At 43.3% G+C, this 19,873-nt stretch overlaps 1 protein-coding gene and 1 long non-coding RNA gene across 5 annotated transcripts in view; one reads left to right on the forward strand and one right to left on the reverse strand.

Moving 5' to 3' along the window:
* Nucleotides 1-3,325, reverse strand: part of RBBP8 (RB binding protein 8, endonuclease) — a 51,790-nt gene extending 48,465 nt beyond the window's left edge. The window contains exons 1-2 of one of the 2 annotated variants that reach the window (XM_083187525.1): nucleotides 3,086-3,325; nucleotides 737-942 (exon numbers count right to left, since the gene is read on the reverse strand). In XM_083187525.1, the coding sequence (XP_083043651.1) occupies nucleotides 737-854 (118 nt within the window). In that variant the 5' untranslated portion in view covers nucleotides 855-942; nucleotides 3,086-3,325. The remainder of the gene's footprint in view (nucleotides 1-736; nucleotides 943-3,085) is intronic. The other variant, XM_083187526.1, reaches the window with a different exon arrangement.
* Nucleotides 3,326-3,336: 11 nt separating this feature from the next.
* On the forward strand, nucleotides 3,337-18,983 carry LOC146080348 (uncharacterized). Of its 3 annotated transcripts, none has more exons than XR_014474858.1 (3): nucleotides 3,337-4,391; nucleotides 14,991-15,097; nucleotides 17,114-18,983. It is a non-coding gene; the product is annotated as an uncharacterized LOC146080348 (long non-coding RNA). The 3 variants fall into 3 exon arrangements; XR_014474856.1 differs by lacking the exon at nucleotides 17,114-18,983 and having other exon boundaries at nucleotides 3,337-4,048; nucleotides 4,255-4,391; nucleotides 14,991-15,444; XR_014474857.1 differs by lacking the exon at nucleotides 17,114-18,983 and having other exon boundaries at nucleotides 3,344-3,414; nucleotides 4,255-4,391; nucleotides 14,991-15,444.
* The last annotated feature ends 890 nt before the right edge of the window (nucleotides 18,984-19,873 follow it).

The following is a 19,873-nucleotide window of genomic DNA, read 5'->3' on the forward strand; positions in this document are numbered from 1 at the left end:
TAGCAACATCCCATCTTAAATAGAACTGCCATCTTAATATATTTGCCCCAGTGTCTCCAGCTCTCACAGACAGCAGTGATGGGCAGCTCTCAGGTACAGCCAACCCTGCTGCTGGCTTCTCTTCTTGCAGAGAAAGTTTTACTGTGTGCTGGATTCAATTATCCATAATTAACTACTGTGTGCTAATTGATCTGTCAGGGTTATTCAGTTAGAGCCCACAGGCTACACTTAACACTGAATTTGAGCGGGAGGGTGACGCCAACAGAAATGAGCATTAAAGGTCTTGCTCTCGGTTGCTACGAAGTGTAAACCCATTGCCCCTGGACTGTAATGGACTATGGCCCTTATTTAGATCTGATCGCAGTACAAATTTGTTCGGAAAATGGGCAAAACCATGTGCACTGCAGGTGGGGCAGATGTAACATGTGCAGAAAGAGTTACATTTGGGTGGGGTGTGTTGAAACTGAAAAATTAATTGCAGTGTAAAAATAAATCAGCAAGTATTTATCCTGCCCATTTTCCAAACAAATTTGTACTGTGATCAGATCTGAATAAGGGCCTATCCCCGGGCGTTAAGTCCAAAGCTACTACCCTATTCTCGGACAACAAATCATGTTTATATAGCTATTATTTGCATGATCATGAAAAAAAAAAAAAAAAAAAACAGGAACATTTTGTAAAACATATTTTCCATTATTAATAAATAAAATAATGTCATAGCCCAGTACAGTGTTACCTTGCAACTCTTTGTCATGACACTCCTTCAGCTTCGACCAAAGTTCCCTAAATAAGTCACCAGTGGGGAGACTCTCGGTAGAGCTGGGGCTGCCACAACTGCCTCCCGAAATATTCATCTTCAGGTAAAACTGTGGTAATCACTCGGGCTTACGTTGTTCCAACCACATAGCTACAGTATGCTCTTTACCCAGATGTGGAGGGCACCTGGAATGATAAAGCAGCACGCTACTGTCAGTACAACACAAATATAAATAGAAGAAATGTTGATACATTACACAGCTATAAACTGTACCTGACTTATCCATAAAATGAACAAGTTAACATTTATTAAGTTGCATATAAAATGTCCTATCTACAGTAGAACTGGACTTATAGTAGGGCTCCATTTAGCAATGAGCCATAAGCACATTGGGGCAGATGTATTAAGCCTTAACAAGAGATAAATGCAACGGTGATAACTGGAGATAAACGTCCAGCCAATCAGCTGCTTACTGACTTTTTTTCAAACACAGCCTGTAACATAGCAATTAACAGGTGATTGGCTGGACATTTATCTCTCTTTATCACCCTTGCATTTATCTCTTGTTAAGGCTTAATACATCTGCCCCTTTGTTACTCACTAAAGGTGTTGTGACATCTATTCTGAATTGGACACACTGGAGAGGAGACATCGCTGGAGCAGGTGGGAGATGATACATACTGGCGGCATATTTGTTATCACTGATACAATGCAAGATGAAAAATACTGCCAATAGTTAGTAATGTTCTTAAATGGAGCCCTTAGTACAGTTTCTTATATAGCGCAATTGGAAACAGTGACGAAACAAATAGCAGGCTGACAGGTAGGACTGGAGGGCCCGCTCACAAACCTGAAATCTATATGCAGCTTACTGTACATGATGATGCTATTGTAGAAGCACATTACTAAAAAAGAGTAGATTTTTATTTCAAAATATCAAACACATTCAATAAGTCAGCATAGTACAATGTAATATGATGTGCCTATGTGTAATTACAGCACCTTTCCCTGTGCACCAGTTTTCCCAACAGGACCCTCTCCAGGTTCTGCTCCTGGACTTCCCTGGTAATGTAGGATTGCCAGCACCTGTGTTGAACTAGTTAATTGATAAGAAAGGTGTTGGCAATCATACATTACCAGGGAAGTGCAGGAGCAGAACTATGTGTCCCTCCTGGAGGGGGTCATGTTGGGAGGTGTGCAGTAATAGGGGAAGCGGTCATCTATTAGAATGAACTTAGGTCTACAGTCATTAGGTCCACTGGCAGGAAGGTCGACCTGACTTAAGGTCGACATGACTTAAGGTCGAATTTACATAAAGGTTGACATGAGGAAGGTCGACTGGTCATAAGGTCGACATGGGTTTTTCACTGTTTTTTGAGCTGACATGTGCCGACAGGCGGTATTTCATGCCCTACCATCCACTAGGGCGTGGAGGAGGTTATTAAAGCTGTGGCGAGCGAAGCGAGCCACTGTGCCCGAAGCATCGCGAGCGAAGCAAGCGCCCGATTTTCATTGCCAACTGTGTCCATGTCGACTGTGTCGACATTCGGGTAAAAAAACAGTGAAAAACCCATGTCGACCTTATGACCAGTCGACCTTCCTCATGTCGACCTTTATGCAAATTCGACCTTAATTCATGTCGACCTTGGCCCATGTCGACCTTAAGTCAGGTCAACCTTCCTGCCAGTCGACGTAGTGGGTTCGACCTAATGACTGTAGACCTAAGTGTGTTCGGACAGATGTACCGATTCCAGTAATAGTGTGACGTACTAAAAGGAATGACAGTCTGGTCTGCGCAGTCCTGTGCAATTTTAGCCACATTTATTTTATCTTTTTTTGCACATCTATTATTCTCTTACTAAGAGGGTGTAAATAGTACACCTCTTTTTGTAAGGATTTTTTTCAAGAACATGTAACTATCAGTTTACGTCAAGCATACATATCCTCAGGAGTGCACCCTCAATATCTCTACTATCCTGGCTTCTCCAATATAAACTGTGCTATGTTCTGTCTGAAGGGTTCATGGATATGTCACTTGCTGCTGATATACCTGTCACACCGAAGGGACCACTATCAATAACATACTCAGAGGACGGGACATCTATGTGTGTGTTTCACTAATGCCTGAAACACACACACTAAAGAGCAAGGAGCCCATAGAAGTCCTGCATGCGGTAGTCAGCAACAGAAACACAACAAAATAAGTCCCTTGTAAATGCATCTATTATGTGTTGTGTGCAAGCAGCAGCCACCCCTCCTGTGTCTGCCTGTATCTCAGTGTCTGTCTGTATGGAAACTTGAAGTGAACATGCCAGCGCCGTAACTCACATAGAAGCAAGGGTCACCACAGCGTGGGAAAGGTCCTCCCTGCGAAGGGAATCTAGCCGCTACCACAGACTCCTAGCAGCAGCCCGGGTCCCTCTCTCCCTGCATCACACTCATGTATAGGACTCACGCAGCCACCATCCCCGTGTGCAGCCGGGCGGGCGGGAAATCCAAACACACAGGAAGTGCCTGGGCAGCAGCAGCGCCGGCTTCCTCCTTACAGCACTGTCTGTCTGTGACTGCCTGTGTCACACTGGTGCGTCGCCGTCACTGCTGCTGCCGCCCCCGGCCAGGCCTTCGCTCTTAGGCGTCCTGCTGTGCCACTGTATACTGTATGTCTGCCATACTATATCCCATAGTGCACACTGCTTGTGGACCGTGTTATTGGTTTACATTATTATTGGACCGGTGCAGTGCAGAGCAGAGCTCAGTGTAATTGATATGGGGACTAAGTAAAAACCGGACCCGGATAAGACACCGGAACGCCGGACCAGACATCAAACTCTGCATTCCGGAGCTTATAGTGTCTGGTCCGAGGGGTGTCCCATGCGGGGGGTGTCTTGTCCGGGGGGATGCCTGTGATTGCTCACACCAGGGACATGGGGAAGGGGAGATTACAGCCTCCCCGTGTGGTCTGGAACGTTCCAGTTTTTATTACACCCCCGGACCATGCGGTGAGGCTGTATTCTCCCCCCTCTCCTCTCCCAGGTGACAGGTGCGAGAGCAGCCTCATCAGATGGAGCACCCCCGGACAGGACACACCCGGACCGGATACTACAAGCTCCGGAATGCAGAGTTTGATGTCCAGTCCGGCATTCCGGTGTCTTATCCGATTCCGGATTTTACCCATACCCATTGATATGCTCTGTATAGGCTCGTGCAGAGCTCCGTGTGTGTGATATTCTCTGTATAGGAATGTGCAGAGCTCCTGTGATATTTAATGTATAGGACCGTACAGAGCCCAGTGTATGTGATATTCTCTGTATAGGAATGTGCAGAGCCCCCGTGTATGTGATATTCTCTGTATAGGACCAGGCAGAGCTGTGTGTAGATGTGATCTTCCCACTGCATTCAATCCTGCAAATTGCTTAGCATGGCATGCAAAAATTAGCGGGATTGACGTTTAGCTGCAACTCTATTCGCAAGACACTCACCATCAAATGTTTTTCCAGTGTGTGCAGTCTGTGCGTAGCCCAGAATTTGGTGGCTGCAAAAGAAACAAACTTCGATGCCGGAGCATCGGCACACTTGGGACCGGAGATGCCGCTCAAGAGGATCCTGAAGGCCGCTGTGGACATCAGGGGACGAGGTAAGTATGAAAAAAGGGGCCAAAAACAAAACACGAAATATTCTGAAAAACCACGGTTTTCAGAATATTTAGGTTTTTGGAATACATGGATAAAGACCCGACCTGTATTATTACAGAATTACACATCTGGAATAGTAAATGGGGTGTTCACATGATGCAATTTTGCTTGTGATTCTATCCTGATTTGATTGGGATCAAATCGAATGACAAGCAAAATGCATTTGATTTGACTATATACTACAGATCTGTACTACAAGTTGAGTATCCCTTATCCAAAATTCTTGGGACCAGAAGAATTTTGGATAACGGATTATTCTGTATTTTGGAATATTTTTCTATTTGAATGAGGTAACTTGAGGTGTCTTGCATTTATGTTTGTGATGTATAATCACATCAAACACATGAAATACACACAAATATATTTTATTTGTGCATAAAACAATGCTTTAAAACCTGAAACAAAGTTTGTGTACAATCTCAGACACTGAATTTGAATGCCAAGCAATCATGTCCTTGCACATATTTAGTGCCAGTTACATGTTATTTCCCCAGTAGTGCCCATTACAAATGTAGCCAGTAGGTTTTTAGCGAAAAATAAAAGTACATTTTGGAGAATATGGTTTTCCGAATAATTTGGATAACGGATATTTGGATAAGGGATACTCAACGTGTATATAGTCTTGCCTGCACAGTCTATTTTCTATTCAAATTCGATGCCACTGGGCCGCGCAAGGGATCGAATGCTGCTTACAAACGTTCCATTCGATTTGCTTATATAAGCAAAATCGAATAGAAAAATAGACTAAATGGAACCGTGTGTACTTGGCATAACTTTTATTTTAAGTAAAAATGTCCTTTAAACTTGAGCTACAAGCAAGGTTAAAGAATAGTTTAAAGCTAAACAACTGGGCTTTCTAGGTAAATATTTAACTTTCCATGAAATTTGCACATCTCCTATATAAATGGACATGGCTGACCAAAACAAAGATATGCAGTTACATAGACAGCAGTTGCAATTCATGTTATATATAGTAAGTAAGTAAGTTTTATTTATATAGCGCACTTTCTCCAACAGGACTCAAGACTTTACCATAGAGACTTTAACATTTGCTTAGTTAGGAAAAGTGAAATAAATAAATATTCAGTGTGTGTGTGTGTGTGTGTGTGTACGTGTGTACATATATATGCATCAACCCAAATGCCAATTTCAGGAGATTGCTGATAATGAATGACATGCTATTTCATTTTTTGCTAAACAATGTAAATTTTTAATCACTTTCACAATGAAAAGTATGGTTGTTGGTAACTCTGTCAGTTATTTTTATTCTTATGGCTTAAATTAGAACATACATATGGGGCGTGGCCTGGACGCTGAGGAGAGAAGACGCGGATTACTGTGGCTCCCCTTCTCTAAGCCCTCAATCTGTGCCCAGCGCTTATATTATTGTACTGCCAGCCCCTACTAGTCTGCCCAGGACCCCCTCTGTCAGGGGAGCTGAGCCGCAGAGCCGGGGGACCTCTCTGGAGTCCCCGCAGGTTGCGGCCTACATTCCGGGAGAAGCCGGGGCCTCAATTTTTACCTCTACCCGCGAAGCGGCTCCAGGGCCGATAGTCAGCGGCCGAACGCCGTGGGAGCGCAGCAGAGGCCTCCCAACACACCAGCAGCACTCCCTCTGCTTCATAAAAGCGGCGGCCATCTTGGATCGGGGCACTGCAGATCCCAGCTACACGCTGGAGCCCCCTGAATACGGCACCCCAGCTGACCCCACCAAACAACTGTAAGTGAAGTGTGGGACACCCTCTATACCCTCTGACCTGCACCCCCAGCTGCCACTTACACTACTGGGGTTTACTGCATCCCAGCACTCACACTAGCAACAACAGATAGTGGATCCCCTACCCTATGGGGCAACCCTGAAGCTACCTGGGGCTACAGTGTTAAACAAAAGACCCTGTACAGTGTGTTACCCTCCAACCAACCTACTATCTCCAAGGCTGATGCCTTTAGGACAACCTGCATAAGCATCACCTGTTATGCAGCACCACAATGGACAGTACAGGGTCCGGTTAAGTACTTCATCGCCAGAGGTGCCGCAGTTCTTCTGGGTTAACCCTAGTGGACCTCACATGCACGCTTAAAGCATCATTAGCCCCTTCCCGCATCCAAGAAGCTAAATGTGTTGATACAGTACACTTGCTACCCGTGGAGCCATCCCATACTGACCCTTCCCTTTGCTGAGGTGTCTCCCTTTTCCTCTTCTCTACAATCTCACAATGCCTCCCAAAAGACCCAAGGCAGATAAATCTGCACCCCCAGTAACTTTCTTTAAGCCCTCTCCCCAAGCTTCTAAATCTAAACCGAACAGCAGCCCAGCAATGGGCCCTTCCACTTCGACCCATTTGTACAAGCCTGATCCCCGACCTGTCGCTCAGGAAGCCCCGTTACAGGACACTTTGGGCGATTCCGAGGCCCTCACAGTGGGGTCAATGAAACTCCTGTTACAGCAGTTTAAATAAGAAGTAGCAGCGGAATTTCGCTCCACGCTTCAATCCTTCCAACAAACAATTGATGACATCAGGGGTCGAACAGACCACTTAGAGAACAAAATGGGTGAAGTGGTGAGCTCCCATAATGGCTTGATTTCCAACCACGACGCATTAAAAGCTGAGGTGGATCTCCTGAGAGATAAAGTTGCAGACTTGGAAGACAGATCGAGACGACAAAATATTAAACTCAGAGGGATCCCTGAGAATGTTTCAAATTCCAGTCTTAACGACTATGCAGTCAATCTATTCAAGAAGCTCCTCCCAACAACGAATGCTGCGGACCTACTGATTGACCGAATACATAGACTACCTAGGGCCAGAAATGCGCCGGAAGGTACCTCTAGAGACGTACTGCTGCGTATGCACTATTACCATATTAAAGAGGCGATTCTGAAAGCTGCCAGACCCTCGGAAGACACCCACACCTCTCTTGGCCCTATTCAAGTATTTGGAGACCTATCCCAATCTACTCTTGCTAAGAGACGTTCCTTTTTCCCTATCACGTCAACCCTAAGAAAGGAGAACATCCAGTACAGATGGGGCTTCCCCACCAAACTGCTGATCACTCGAGATGGTTCCACGACAGCGGTTACGAATTTGGAGGATGGACTACAACTCCTCTCTAAATGGAACATCGCTGGGCCTTCACCCACGACTACTTCCCCTGATCGCGGCCTCCAGCAGGACTGGGCCGTGGTGGGCTCCAAGAACTGAACATCCACTCCCAGCGATGTATCTATATCTCATCATATGAACATCTTCCCTGTCTGTCGTAAATATTACAGTTTTTTTTTCTCTTCTTAATGTTATAAGTTGCAGGCCTACATTCAGCATTGGACATAGTGACTTTATAATCATTTAACACTGTTTCTCTGTTAGGTTTGAAAGTTTAGGCTCTAAATTTACAGAAAGGTTACATTTTTTTTTTTTTATGTATTTCCTCATATCTCGCCCCAGACAGAGACACGGTTCTAACTCCCAACAGAGGTAGGCGCCATAAGCCAACTGTTTAGACACCCACTGTAGATATCAGGAGGCGAGAAGGTGGCTTTTCCTGTTCCCCCGACCACCACCCCGCTAGGTTCGCCATGGTATGGCACCTCATTGTGCCCCCAAGAGGGGGCATTTCAGTTTCCCCATATTCTCTTTTCTTAATGTTTTTTTTTCTCTGGTTAACTATCCCCCCCTATCCCCTACTGTTATCATAGTAGAAGCCAGGTGGCTGTGAATACTTATTGTATAAAGTGCTCTAAGTTCAGACTAATCATCACCATGTACTTTGATTATGGTTAACATCGTTTCGATGAACGTGAAGGGACTAAATTCCCCTCACAAGCGAAAAGTAGCTTTGAAATACTTCTCCAAGTTAAAAGCGCATATAGTTGCCGTGCAGGAGACTCATTTTAAAAAATCGGCACCACCGCTTTTTACCAACGCAAAATTTCCTCACTGCTATATGTCATGTGGCCCGGTCAAAAAAGCGGGAGTTGCTATTATCCTATCCCATGGCTGCACATTCTCTCTGACAAAACAAATCACAGACCCAGAGGGTCGCTATTTAATTCTAGTGGGTTTATTAGACAACGTGGAGGTCACACTGGCCACATGCTATGCACCTAATTCCAAACAATTAGCGTTTTGTCGTAAGGTACTGGAAGCTATTCAATTACACGTCAGAGGGGCCTTGTTGCTGCTTGGCGATTTCAATATGGTTATAGACCCAACTGTAGACAGAACTAGAAAACCAGTTATATTACCTAACCCTCCCCAACTGGAATCTAACAAAAACCTTAAATCACTCCTAGCAGAATACGATCTTTATGACGTATGGCGGACCAAGCACCCTTCGGTTAGGGATTACACTTACTACTCACATGTACACTCTACCTACTCTCGTATAGATCTAGCCATCTCAGATAAATGGTCCTTACCTTCATTTAGTAAAGTGGATATCCTCCCTCTAACGTGGTCAGACCACTCCCCCATCTTTATCTCGTGGGACATCACTGGGAGGTGTACCCTCCCCGGGCCATGGAGGTTAGGTAAACAAACACTAACTAACCCAAGGGCACTTCAGGAGATCAGCAGTTCAATTCAGAACTACCTAAGTGAAAATTCCCCAGGAGATACCTCAACATTCAACCATTGGTGCGCTCTTAAATCTGTAGTTAGGGGTTCGGCAATACAGGTGGCGGCGAAACTAAAAAGAGAATATAGGCAGCAATTTGTTGAGGCAGAGGCAGAAGTGGTAAGACTTGAGGGACTACATAAATCTAACCCTACGGACGGTCTCTTACTAAAATCCCTGAAAAATGCACGTGAGGAATTAAATAAATTCTCCCTAGCTGAAGTCCAGAAGAATATTACAAGACTTAATCAACAATACTATATTCTAGGAAATAGAGCAGGCCGGATGCTGGCACGTAAGTTGAGGGGTAGAAGAGCTAAAGAAAGAATCCAGAGCATAACCTCAGAGCAAGGACAGAAGGTTACGGACCCGGTTGGCATAGCTAATGCTTTCGCCACGTACTACTCTAACTTGTACAACCTTAAGAATGACCCTTCAACACCCCAGCCAAAAATAGATCTAATTGAAGAATTCCTTAAGGATCTGAAGTTGCCCAAACTGTCCTCTGATGCTTGTAGTTCCCTCAACGAACCCTGGTCCCTAGAAGAAGTCTCCCTGGCTATAGACTCCATGCCCCGTGATAAGGCTCCAGGCCCAGACGGATATCCGGCTAACTTCTATAAAGTTTTCAAAACAGAATTAGCCCCAGTCCTTACGACAGTCTTTAATGAAGCTTCTGACCTAAACTCTTTCCCCAAGGAAATGTTAGCAGCACAGATTATAACCATTCCCAAACCAGGGAAATCCCCCTCCATAGTGCAGAATTACAGGCCGATTGCCTTACTCAATATTGACATAAAGCTGTATGCAAAGATAGTAGCCAACAGACTTTGCCCATTACTGCCAACACTCATTGACCCTGACCAAGTTGGATTTGTGCTCGGCAGACAAGCCCCCGACAATACCCGTAGAATGTTTAATGTGCTAGAGCTCTGCTCCAGGGCGGGGGAGCCGTTGCTCCTCCTGTCCCTGGACGCGGAAAAGGCCTTCGACAGGTTGCATTGGGGCTACCTCAGAGCGGTTTTACACCAGTTCGGCTTCACGGGTAGATTCTTGGATTCTATTCTGGCCTTGTATTCATCCCCCTCAGCAAAAGTATACTCCAACGGGTGCCTATCCTCGAGCTTCCACATCACTAATGGCACTAGACAGGGGTGCCCGCTCTCCCCGCTTATCTTTGCTCTAGCGATTGAGCCACTAGCGGCGAAAATAAGGGAATCAATTTTAATATCTGGGCCGGTGCTAGGAAATCTATCACACAAGATCTGCTTATTTGCAGATGACATCTTATTATGTATTTTAAACCCAATAACATCCCTTCCAGCATTACATACTATCCTGACACAGTTCTCCCTTGCCTCCTATTATAAGTTGAACACAAGTAAAACAGAAGCCCTCCCATTTTTTACCCCCCCCCGAAACACTGACTAGACTCAAAGATGAATATAGGTATGCATGGCAGACGAGATCTTTAAAATATCTAGGGATTCATCTAGCCAGCAAGGAAGACGTCTTTGAATGCAATTATGGCCCCCTTCTTAAGGCTTTTGAGGGTCTAACCAGAGACTGGATGATGCAAGAGGTCTCTTGGCTGGGGCGGGTGGCAGCAATAAAGATGGTATTGCTACCAAAACTACTATACCTATTCAGGGCAATCCCTAGACTACTACCAAAAACTATGTACAACAAGATTAACAGATCTCTCACTAAGTATGTATGGAAAGGCCTAAAACCAAAGATAGCCAAACACGTATTAATACGTTCTAAACCAGCCGGGGGAGTTGCATTCCCGGATATTGAAAAGTATCACCAAGCGTGTCTCCTTTCCCAGGCAAAGGATTGGCTTACTCAGGACCCCCCGAAACCCTGGGTGTGTCTGGAGCAGGCGGAGGCCTCGCCATGTAGTCTGGCTGATCTACTCTGGATGCCACCCCCCTCCTTCCGCTCACTGCATATTAAAAACTTATCTATAGGGGCCACTGTGAAGACCTGGCACGATAGTCTGTCAGGAAACAGAGATACAACTCTGCCCGCCCCCCTACTGACCCTACGGTCAATGATGTCGCTGATACCAAACTTACAATTGTCAAACTGGTCATCAAGCGGCCTGACTAAGTTGGGCGACATGTTTATTGATGGCCACTTAGTCCCCTTTAACTATCTACAAGAAACATACAATATCCCTAGGAGCGACTTCTTTAAATACCTACAGTTAAGAAGTTGGCTATCAAAATACCTCCTCCCCCCGAATACTACCCCACGCATTGCCCCAATGACTCATAATTTACTTAGCAACCCACACCAGAAGGGAGCAATCTCTAAGTGGTATAACTACCTGGTTGCTGAGAACAGCCCAACTAAACTTAAAACTCAGGTTCTATGGGAAAAGGATCTCCAAAGAACCCTGCAAGAGGAGGAATGGGACCTAATATTTAAGTCGTGTTTCAGAGTGTCTAGATGCATCAACCATGCTGAGATGTTCTTTAAATTAATACACAGGGCATACTATACACCGGACCGACAGCATAAAATATGGCCTAATATCTCAAAATCATGCTGGAGAAATTGTGGGGGAATAGGTACCATTTTTCATATATTCTGGGACTGCCCTGTACTGAAGCCACTATGGTCGTCAATATTCGGCTTGATTAGTAAAATAATTGGTGTACCAATTGAACCTAACCCCGAAACGGCTCTCCTTCACCTCTATGGAGGCCACCTAACCAAAGGCGAAACTTATATTCTGGGACACATTCTGATCGCTACAAAAGCAGCTATCGCTCAATTGTGGAGATCAGAGAGGATCCCTAGTGTTGACTCGATATGTGACAAAATCCAGAAACACTACAGTTTTGAGACAGCGGGAGCACAGTATTCCTCCTCCTCTAACTCTATACATCTGTGGTGGCTGGGGTGGTCTACGTTTAGAGAAGAGACGGGACATATAACTAAGGATACTACCCCTGTTGATACTAACCTTCTAAATTCCCCAGACTCTGAGTGTTAAGGAAGGGGACCTGCATGATTACTCTCAATATACTTCATATAGAAGACATAGGCAAAGTTAATATCTAGGATACTCCTCCTGCTACGCGCGCTACCACTATTTATACGTCTAAAACCAGTTGTTTGAGCAGCATCTAAGTACGCGCCTGGCTCTCTAAATGAGTAAATGAGTGACGAGTTAACGTTTACTTTATACTATTTACCATTTGTGATCCATGTATGTAACTACTATGTATAACGCCCCCCTTCCTTTTATTTTCTTTTCTGTAATCCCCCCCTGTTTGTTTGTTTGTTTGTTTGTTTGCTGATAAAACTCAATAAACAGATTGTTAAAAAAAGAACATACATATATATATATATATATATATATATATATATATTTTGTATAATAGAAATCCTGCTTAAAGAACGTATGACCACAGTGCTGTGACAAAGTTAGTCAGAGGGCAGAGAATGCTAACACTACCTAATGGCTTATACTGTACACAGCTAGTAGACTGCCTCAAGGCCATCATTGAGATCTCAAAGAAATATTTCTACTCTGATAGGAAACGTGTCAGATTTTATTTCTCTCTACTTGAAACAGCTGTAAAACACATTATTTTAAGACATTTCGCTGAAGATGTATGTCTTACTTTTTTATTGGCTAAAAACAAAAAATTGGGCTTCTTTATAATGACCTAAACAGTTAGGGATTATCTTCTCTTTGGGAATACCTGAGCGTCCAGTGTTCACATTAGATTCTGCCTATGTCTTACAGATCTGTGCTATATAGTCTTGCCTGCCAAGACTATTTTTCTATTCAATTTACACTACACTGGAGCGCAGATTGGGATGGAATCTGCATCAGATGTAGAAAAACCATTCGATGCCCATTCCATTTTCGATTCGAATTTGCTTCTGCAAGCAAAATTGAATAGAAAAATAGTGCATATCTCACTGTGTGTACCCTCTATTACTTTTTTTTTTTATGATGTCTCAGTAGGTAGACTGTACACTTCAATCCTGTTATCAGATGGACATTGTTTATAAATAGGTTCTATTTGAACAGATTGCAAGTCTATGGCACCGTTGACTAGTCTAAGTGCCTAAAACACTGATGAAAACATTTACAGCAGTCAGTGACAGAGCTGCCAACAAGGAAAGGGGGCTAGCTCTGCTACAAAAGCCAATGCAAGGGATCAAACCGCATTTGGGCTTTTTGCCTGTATGGACCAGGCAGATTTTTTTTTGTTTTACGCAGAATCCCCTGCTAAGTCAGTTAAATCACAGAGAGGATAGCTGCTGCAAGTTTCACTTTGCATATACTCCCTCATGTAGTGATTTTGTCCACCAAAATCTGCCACTCGCCATCAGACACTACCACCAAGGTCAGCTCACCAGAGCAGTCACTATATCAACTACCGATCGTTCAATGTATGGTGTAACTCTGTCTCACAGTCTCTTGGGGAATTGACCTGTCTGTGACTAGATTGGATAACTCCATCACAGAAACACCCCCATCATACGCAGTGCTGCCAACTTCGCAGCGCTGCGTGTAAACCAGAATAAGGTCTGTAAAATAGAACTCCCATTTTACTAAATTTACCCCTATATCACCAGTGCAAAACCTGATTGTCTTCTTCCAAGTCACACACTGGCAGTTAATTCTTGGAAGCTATGTTTCCAGTTCTTTGGAAGTGTAGGTTGTGTTTTTTGTATGGGATCTGCGATCTAGGTCCCTATTCATAATTGAACTAGAAAATATTTTTCATCATTTCTTCACCAGAAATGTGAAAACATAAGGAGGACTACTGTCTGTGCCAGTAATGACCCTGCTCTTAATAAATATGTTGTAAGTAACTTCCCCATAGCGATCGCAGGCTGCAGGTATTGATACATAGGGATTATCCTATATTCATCGATATCTGTCCTTTTCACTGGATTTAATGATCTGTTGATACATGGTCCACCTAGGGGTTTATTTAAGAAGACTCTAGTACTGCCTTCACATTGCCTAAACGTTTGAGACTCGGTATTTTGAAACGGTATTTAAAAGGGTATATTACCGTTTTAAACCCCTTTCACACCGCACATAAATACCGGGTCTCAAGCAGGTTTGTAGTGTGAAAGCAGGACAGACTAGCTATAAGACAGCGTAGTGCATGCGTAATGAGCCACTCATTACATATGTGCATATGTAATGAGCCGCTCATTACATATGCACTGTGCTCTCATAGCTACTGCCTGAGTCCTATATACTGGTTCAGAGCCGTTCACACTGCATGAAAAACGGAACCGTGTAGGCTTTTTACCCTTTTGCAAATACCGGTTATTTGTAACCGGTAAATGCAGACTGGTGCTTTCACACTGCAGCTCTAACCGGTTTAAAAGGCAAAAAAATCGGCAATATACCAGTTAAGAGCTGCAGCGTGAAAGGGGTATGAGAGTGTTTATGCCAGATATTTAAAAGGCTTTACTACAGTAGCTGTATCTTGCTACTAAGTATTGCCCTTTTACAGTTCTGGCATAAGCAAACTCAGAAACATTGGGTTTAATTCCCAGCTCTTCATAAATAAATTCCCTAGTATTCACCTCATTATCAGCTGTGTTTCTTTCATAGCTTCAATTGCTCGATTTACAACTCAGCTCTATTACACGTTCTATATGCACAAACCACATTTGTCACATCCAGTTCCAATATTGTTTTTTTTTAACCTAGATTTGTATTTTCTTTCAGTAGACCCTAAAACAGTAAATTACTTGTGAAAATATTGCAATTGGGTCAATTTAGTATATTATATATAAGAGGTCCAAATTGCCTTTTTTAGGGGATTTACTTTTACACTTACAAAATACTTGTACACTTTGGTCAGTAATAATAGAAGAATGAAATGCTGATATTTGATGGACTTGTTTAACTGTGTCATCTATTTCAGAATATGCAGCAAATCCTGGCAATGGGAGTCAAAACATTTGACCCAGCAGTAACTGGATAAAGAGAGGAACCTCCAGATCACACTTTGTAGTTATTGCAAATACATCGGTGAGCCCTTCAATCATTTCTGAGAATTGCATTTATTATACAGTGTTTATTACGCTAAACCACTTACAGCACTATCAAAATTGATAGACGTTAGAAACTATAACATTCTCCATTTTTCACTAAATTAATCAGAAACAAAATCAGCATAAGTAATATATGAAAAGACTGCAAGTCCAAGGTGAATATTTGAAATATTGGTAGTACGCAAATTGTTTTTGTTTATGAATAAAAAAATGTACATAAGATATTGGCCCATTTACATTTTTAATTGATAAACCTCTAATATTTTCCTATAGGCTTTATTGTAGGGTTATGGGGGTCGACAATGGGCCGTATTCAATGCGGCTGGCGAGGTGGTTAACCGCCTGGGATCGCCGAAAACAAGCGACCCTCGCCGTTTAACCCCCACGCCGGCCACTTACCCTATTCGACGTTCCGGGGGAACCCTCGCTGTCAGCTGACGGTGAGGATTTCCCCAAACTGCAAGGCTCGCGGCTAATGCAAAAAGCCTGCAGCATTTAACAGCTAGCCTCGCTGTTTTAACGGCCGCACATGCCATTTCCACGTCGCTGTAAAAACCCAGCGAGGTGGAAACGGCGTGTGCAGGGGGTCCGTTGAGTACTGACCATGCAAGCTGTCACAGTGAGCGGTCAGCATTGCACGCTGTATTGAGTACTGCCCAATGTCTAGGTCAACAGTCACTAGGTCCAAACCTAAAAATGGTTGACATTGACAGAAGGTTGACACTAGCTTAAGGTCGACATGGTTGACGCAAGTTTTTTTTTTTTTTTTATTATGTCTATGTCGACATGGACACCGTATGCCACTTCATTAGCATGTGGTGAATTATGATGGGGTAAAGATATATATATATATATATATATATATTATATTATATAATACATACACACATAGAAAACACGATATGCTGCCGCGTTTGTCCTGTGCTACAGAATGTTCAGGACACACAGACATGACAAAACTTGCCTTCATTCCTTTCTATATCGTTCATCTTGAGCATAATACAGGAGTCCTGGGGTTAATAGGACTGGTCAGGGACGTACCCAAACCCATTTGAGAGCCATTATCGGCTGCCTGCGCAGACATCTCAGTGGTACTGCACATTTGCTACAATGATCTTGTGATGTGGTTGCAGAAATGATTTATTTACAAAGTAACTGACAGTCAGGGACCAATTGGGAGAGATAATGGGGAGCTGTGGTAAAAACACAGGCATGTTGTAACCCTATTGAAGGCATGTTTGAGGCTGCAACTGTGATCCCAAAAGCAGCTGCAATGTCTATTCCATCTTACTTCCCGTGATCATGCTGTGAACCCACAGGGCTACTAAGAACTTCAATAATCGTCTGAAATGCAACGGATGCTGCAGCTTTGTACACATCCACTGGGATTTGCAATGCCGACCGTGGGCATTTTAGTCGAACTCAGACCGCTGTGTATTTTCACACAGCCATAGCGTAAAAATGTGCAGCTGCAAATGTATTTGCGTTTATCGCTGAATAAGGCCCTCATTTACTGTTCACGCTATTGGCCTGTCAAATCACCTCTTTGGTTCTCATGGTGTATTATTCACTCCCTTATTTTTTTTTATAGTACGGAGTGTCCATCATGCAGTGCACATTCATAGCCCACAATGTGTTGACCGTATCTTGTCCAGTGCCATTAAAACAAAAAAATGCCAATAACATTGATGTTTCTCTAATGCATAGAATTAAATATAATTACATCATTTGTAATATTTCAAATACAAAACTATACAACTAAACTTTAGGAAGTAAAAACAACAAACCCAAAATGTTTATTGACTTACCAGTATGTTGTCCAATCCTGCTGTGGTATGATCACTATGGCCTTATATACTAAGGTGGGATACAGCCTTGACCATCCTGGGGCAGCAGCTGCTGCTGGTGTGTATGTGTCAGCGAAGCTGCTACTTGTATATATACAATGTGCAATAGATATCCTAATATACCTTTCATTCAACTCGCTGGGCAGGTTTCTACATTCTGTGTAACATGGAATGATACCAGAATTTGCTGGCATATAAAGCCAGTCAAACCGGTTCTTCAGTCACCCAGGAACAAGTCCAACCAGTCTGCATCAAAGACTAGAGCAACATGCTGTGGCTCAGCACCGCTAAGCTCCATCCACTTCTGTGAATGATTCATTCCATCGTCAACTCCCAACAAATGGAGAGAATGATGTAGCCTCCAGCGAAATAATTTAGCAGACTTCTGTGGGAGTGGCAAGCATCCGTGTCAAGTACACAAAGATCCTTAAGATACATTTGCTGAAGTACAGTGTCTTTTTATAAGACTCCTAGGTTTTCAAACAACATATATTTATGTAGCTAAAAGCCATTAGGCAAGAATCCATATCCTTTGGGCATGTAAGATCGTTTCATGTAAATAATTATGTCAGATAACGCAGGACAGGAAATGTCAGTTTGGCTTATAAAGTTCTAGAAATCCTTTTATAACCAAGATGGATCTTGACTTATGGTAACAGAAGGGATCCCCAAGAGATAGTTTAGGAGCACAGCTAGACCTTTGTGGGCCCCATAGCAATATTTAGCCCTAATTACAAAATGTTTAACTAGCTGTATATATTCAAACAAGCATGCACTAACCATATCCTCAAGACCGTTTAAAGCGCAGGTTCTATCACTTTCTGCTGTGAGCCATCCATGGCTCTTAGTCCGCCTTCCCTGACCAAACAGCATTGTCCCCTCAGACCTCCTTTGTCCTGTGTGTTCTATCTTCCATCCTTTCCCTCATGTGCCTTTCCTTCTTCATTATTCTGTTTGCTCTCAGCTTTACCTCTTTTTCCCCTTTTTTTTTTTTGTCTCACCCACCCCACAAGCTAACTCTCTCTGTTTTAGCTGAAAAACCCTTTCTGTTGTTCTTACTCTTCCCAAAGCTGCACTCATTGAGGTTTATTCGGATGCAGTCGCAAAATGGCTATTGGGCTTTATTCTAGCTCACTTTTTCTGACAAAATCCTTCTTAGATGGACAAAACCATGTGCACTGCAGGTAAGGCAGATGTTACTTGTGCAGAGAGAATTAGATTTGGGTGGGGTTTTACTTCAAAGTGAGATCTATATTGGGTACTTATGTAATATCTGGGCTCCCTTTTTTCTTATCGAGACCGCGTCCCCTCGCGGGGCTCGCTGCGCTCGCCACGCTTCGGGCACGGTGGCTCGCTGTGCTCGCCACACTATATAAAATCAACTCCATGCATAGTTGGATAGAAGGGGTATGAAAAAATGGGGTGCATTTAACATGGGAGCCCAGATAATACATAAGTACCCTATATTGCAGTGTAAAAATAAAGCAGTCAATATTTACCCTGCACAGGAACAAAATAACTCACCCAAATCTAATTATCTCTGCACATTTTACATCTGCCCCCCCTGCAGTGCACATGGTTTTGTCCATCTAAGAAGGATTTTGTCAGAAAGAGTGAACTAGAATAAGGCCCATTGTGCGCACATTGGTCAATGATATGAGTCACAGGGAATATATCACTAAGGGAATATTTAAGAAATATGTTCCACTTCATGTTTTGTAACATGCTGATTAGGCAGTTCTATAGTGAACAGGTACAACACCTCTACACCTAGCCCAAAAACGCATTGGTCTGTGGAGGAGCACACCTGGCTATGCTTGTAAAGACCTGTTGTAAGTCCTCTTCAGCACATCTTGTTTTTGTTTTTTGGGGAATCTTCTTTCCGGATAGGATGGTACCCCCAAAGTCTTAGAGCACCAGGTTGAATTTTTTGCTTCTAGTCTGAAAATGTTTTTCTGCAGTATTGTGTCATTTTTACATTGTACTTTTATGTGGCTTGCTCATTGGAAATAAAACTTTTTTTGTCGTATGGAGGACTGGAGCGGACTACTTTCGGGGAGACGATCCAGTAAAGTAACAGTTCAATGAACATAGGGCCCATAACCTTGGTGAGTGTTACTTGCAAGGGACGCCCACTCTGGGACCCCTCGGTGTTATGAACTATTTCTATACCACAGAGGATTTAAAGAAATCTATATGTGTATATAGGGCTATAGCAACAGGTCAGTACATTTGGGCCCTTATTCAAATCTGATTGCAGTACAAATTTGTTTGGAAAATGGGCAAAACCATGTGCACTGCAGGTGGGGCAGATGTATCACGTGCAGAGAGAGTTAGATTTGGGTGTTTTATTGTTTCTGTGCAGGGTAAATACTGGCTGCTTTATTTTTACACTGCAATATAGATATCAGTTTGAAGTACACCCCCCACCCAAATCTAACTCTCTCTGCACATGTTACATCAGCCCCACCTGCAGTGCACATGGTTTTGTCCATTAGAGAGTGATTGTGCCTTTCCGAGTGAATCAGAATAACGTCCTTTGTCCTCCTCCTTCAACAGCACGTCATCGTATGTGAATACTGAAATTCAGCTTTCCTGATCGATAAAGAGCAAAGAAACCCCTATGTGAACATAGGGTGTTCACCGATCCCCAGGTCATTTATCAGTATTGGGATAAAACGACTAGACGGAGGAACGGATATCAAAGTGGAGTCCAGTTGGGGACACCACTGTTATATTTAATATACAACACTTTGGGGATACAGTGCCAGGGACCACCTCTTTGTTTCTGTGGTGTATTTGAATTTGGTAATCCATTGGGCGCGGTCATTATTCTGTATTCCATCTTGTGTTCTAATGCTAGGTGTGCCTGAGTATTTTAGGGATATGCCTTTTTCCATCGCACC

Source organism: Crinia signifera, chromosome 5 (assembly GCF_055691185.1).
Source record: "Crinia signifera chromosome 5, ASM5569118v1, whole genome shotgun sequence".
NCBI classification, from domain to species: domain Eukaryota; kingdom Metazoa; phylum Chordata; class Amphibia; order Anura; family Myobatrachidae; genus Crinia; species Crinia signifera.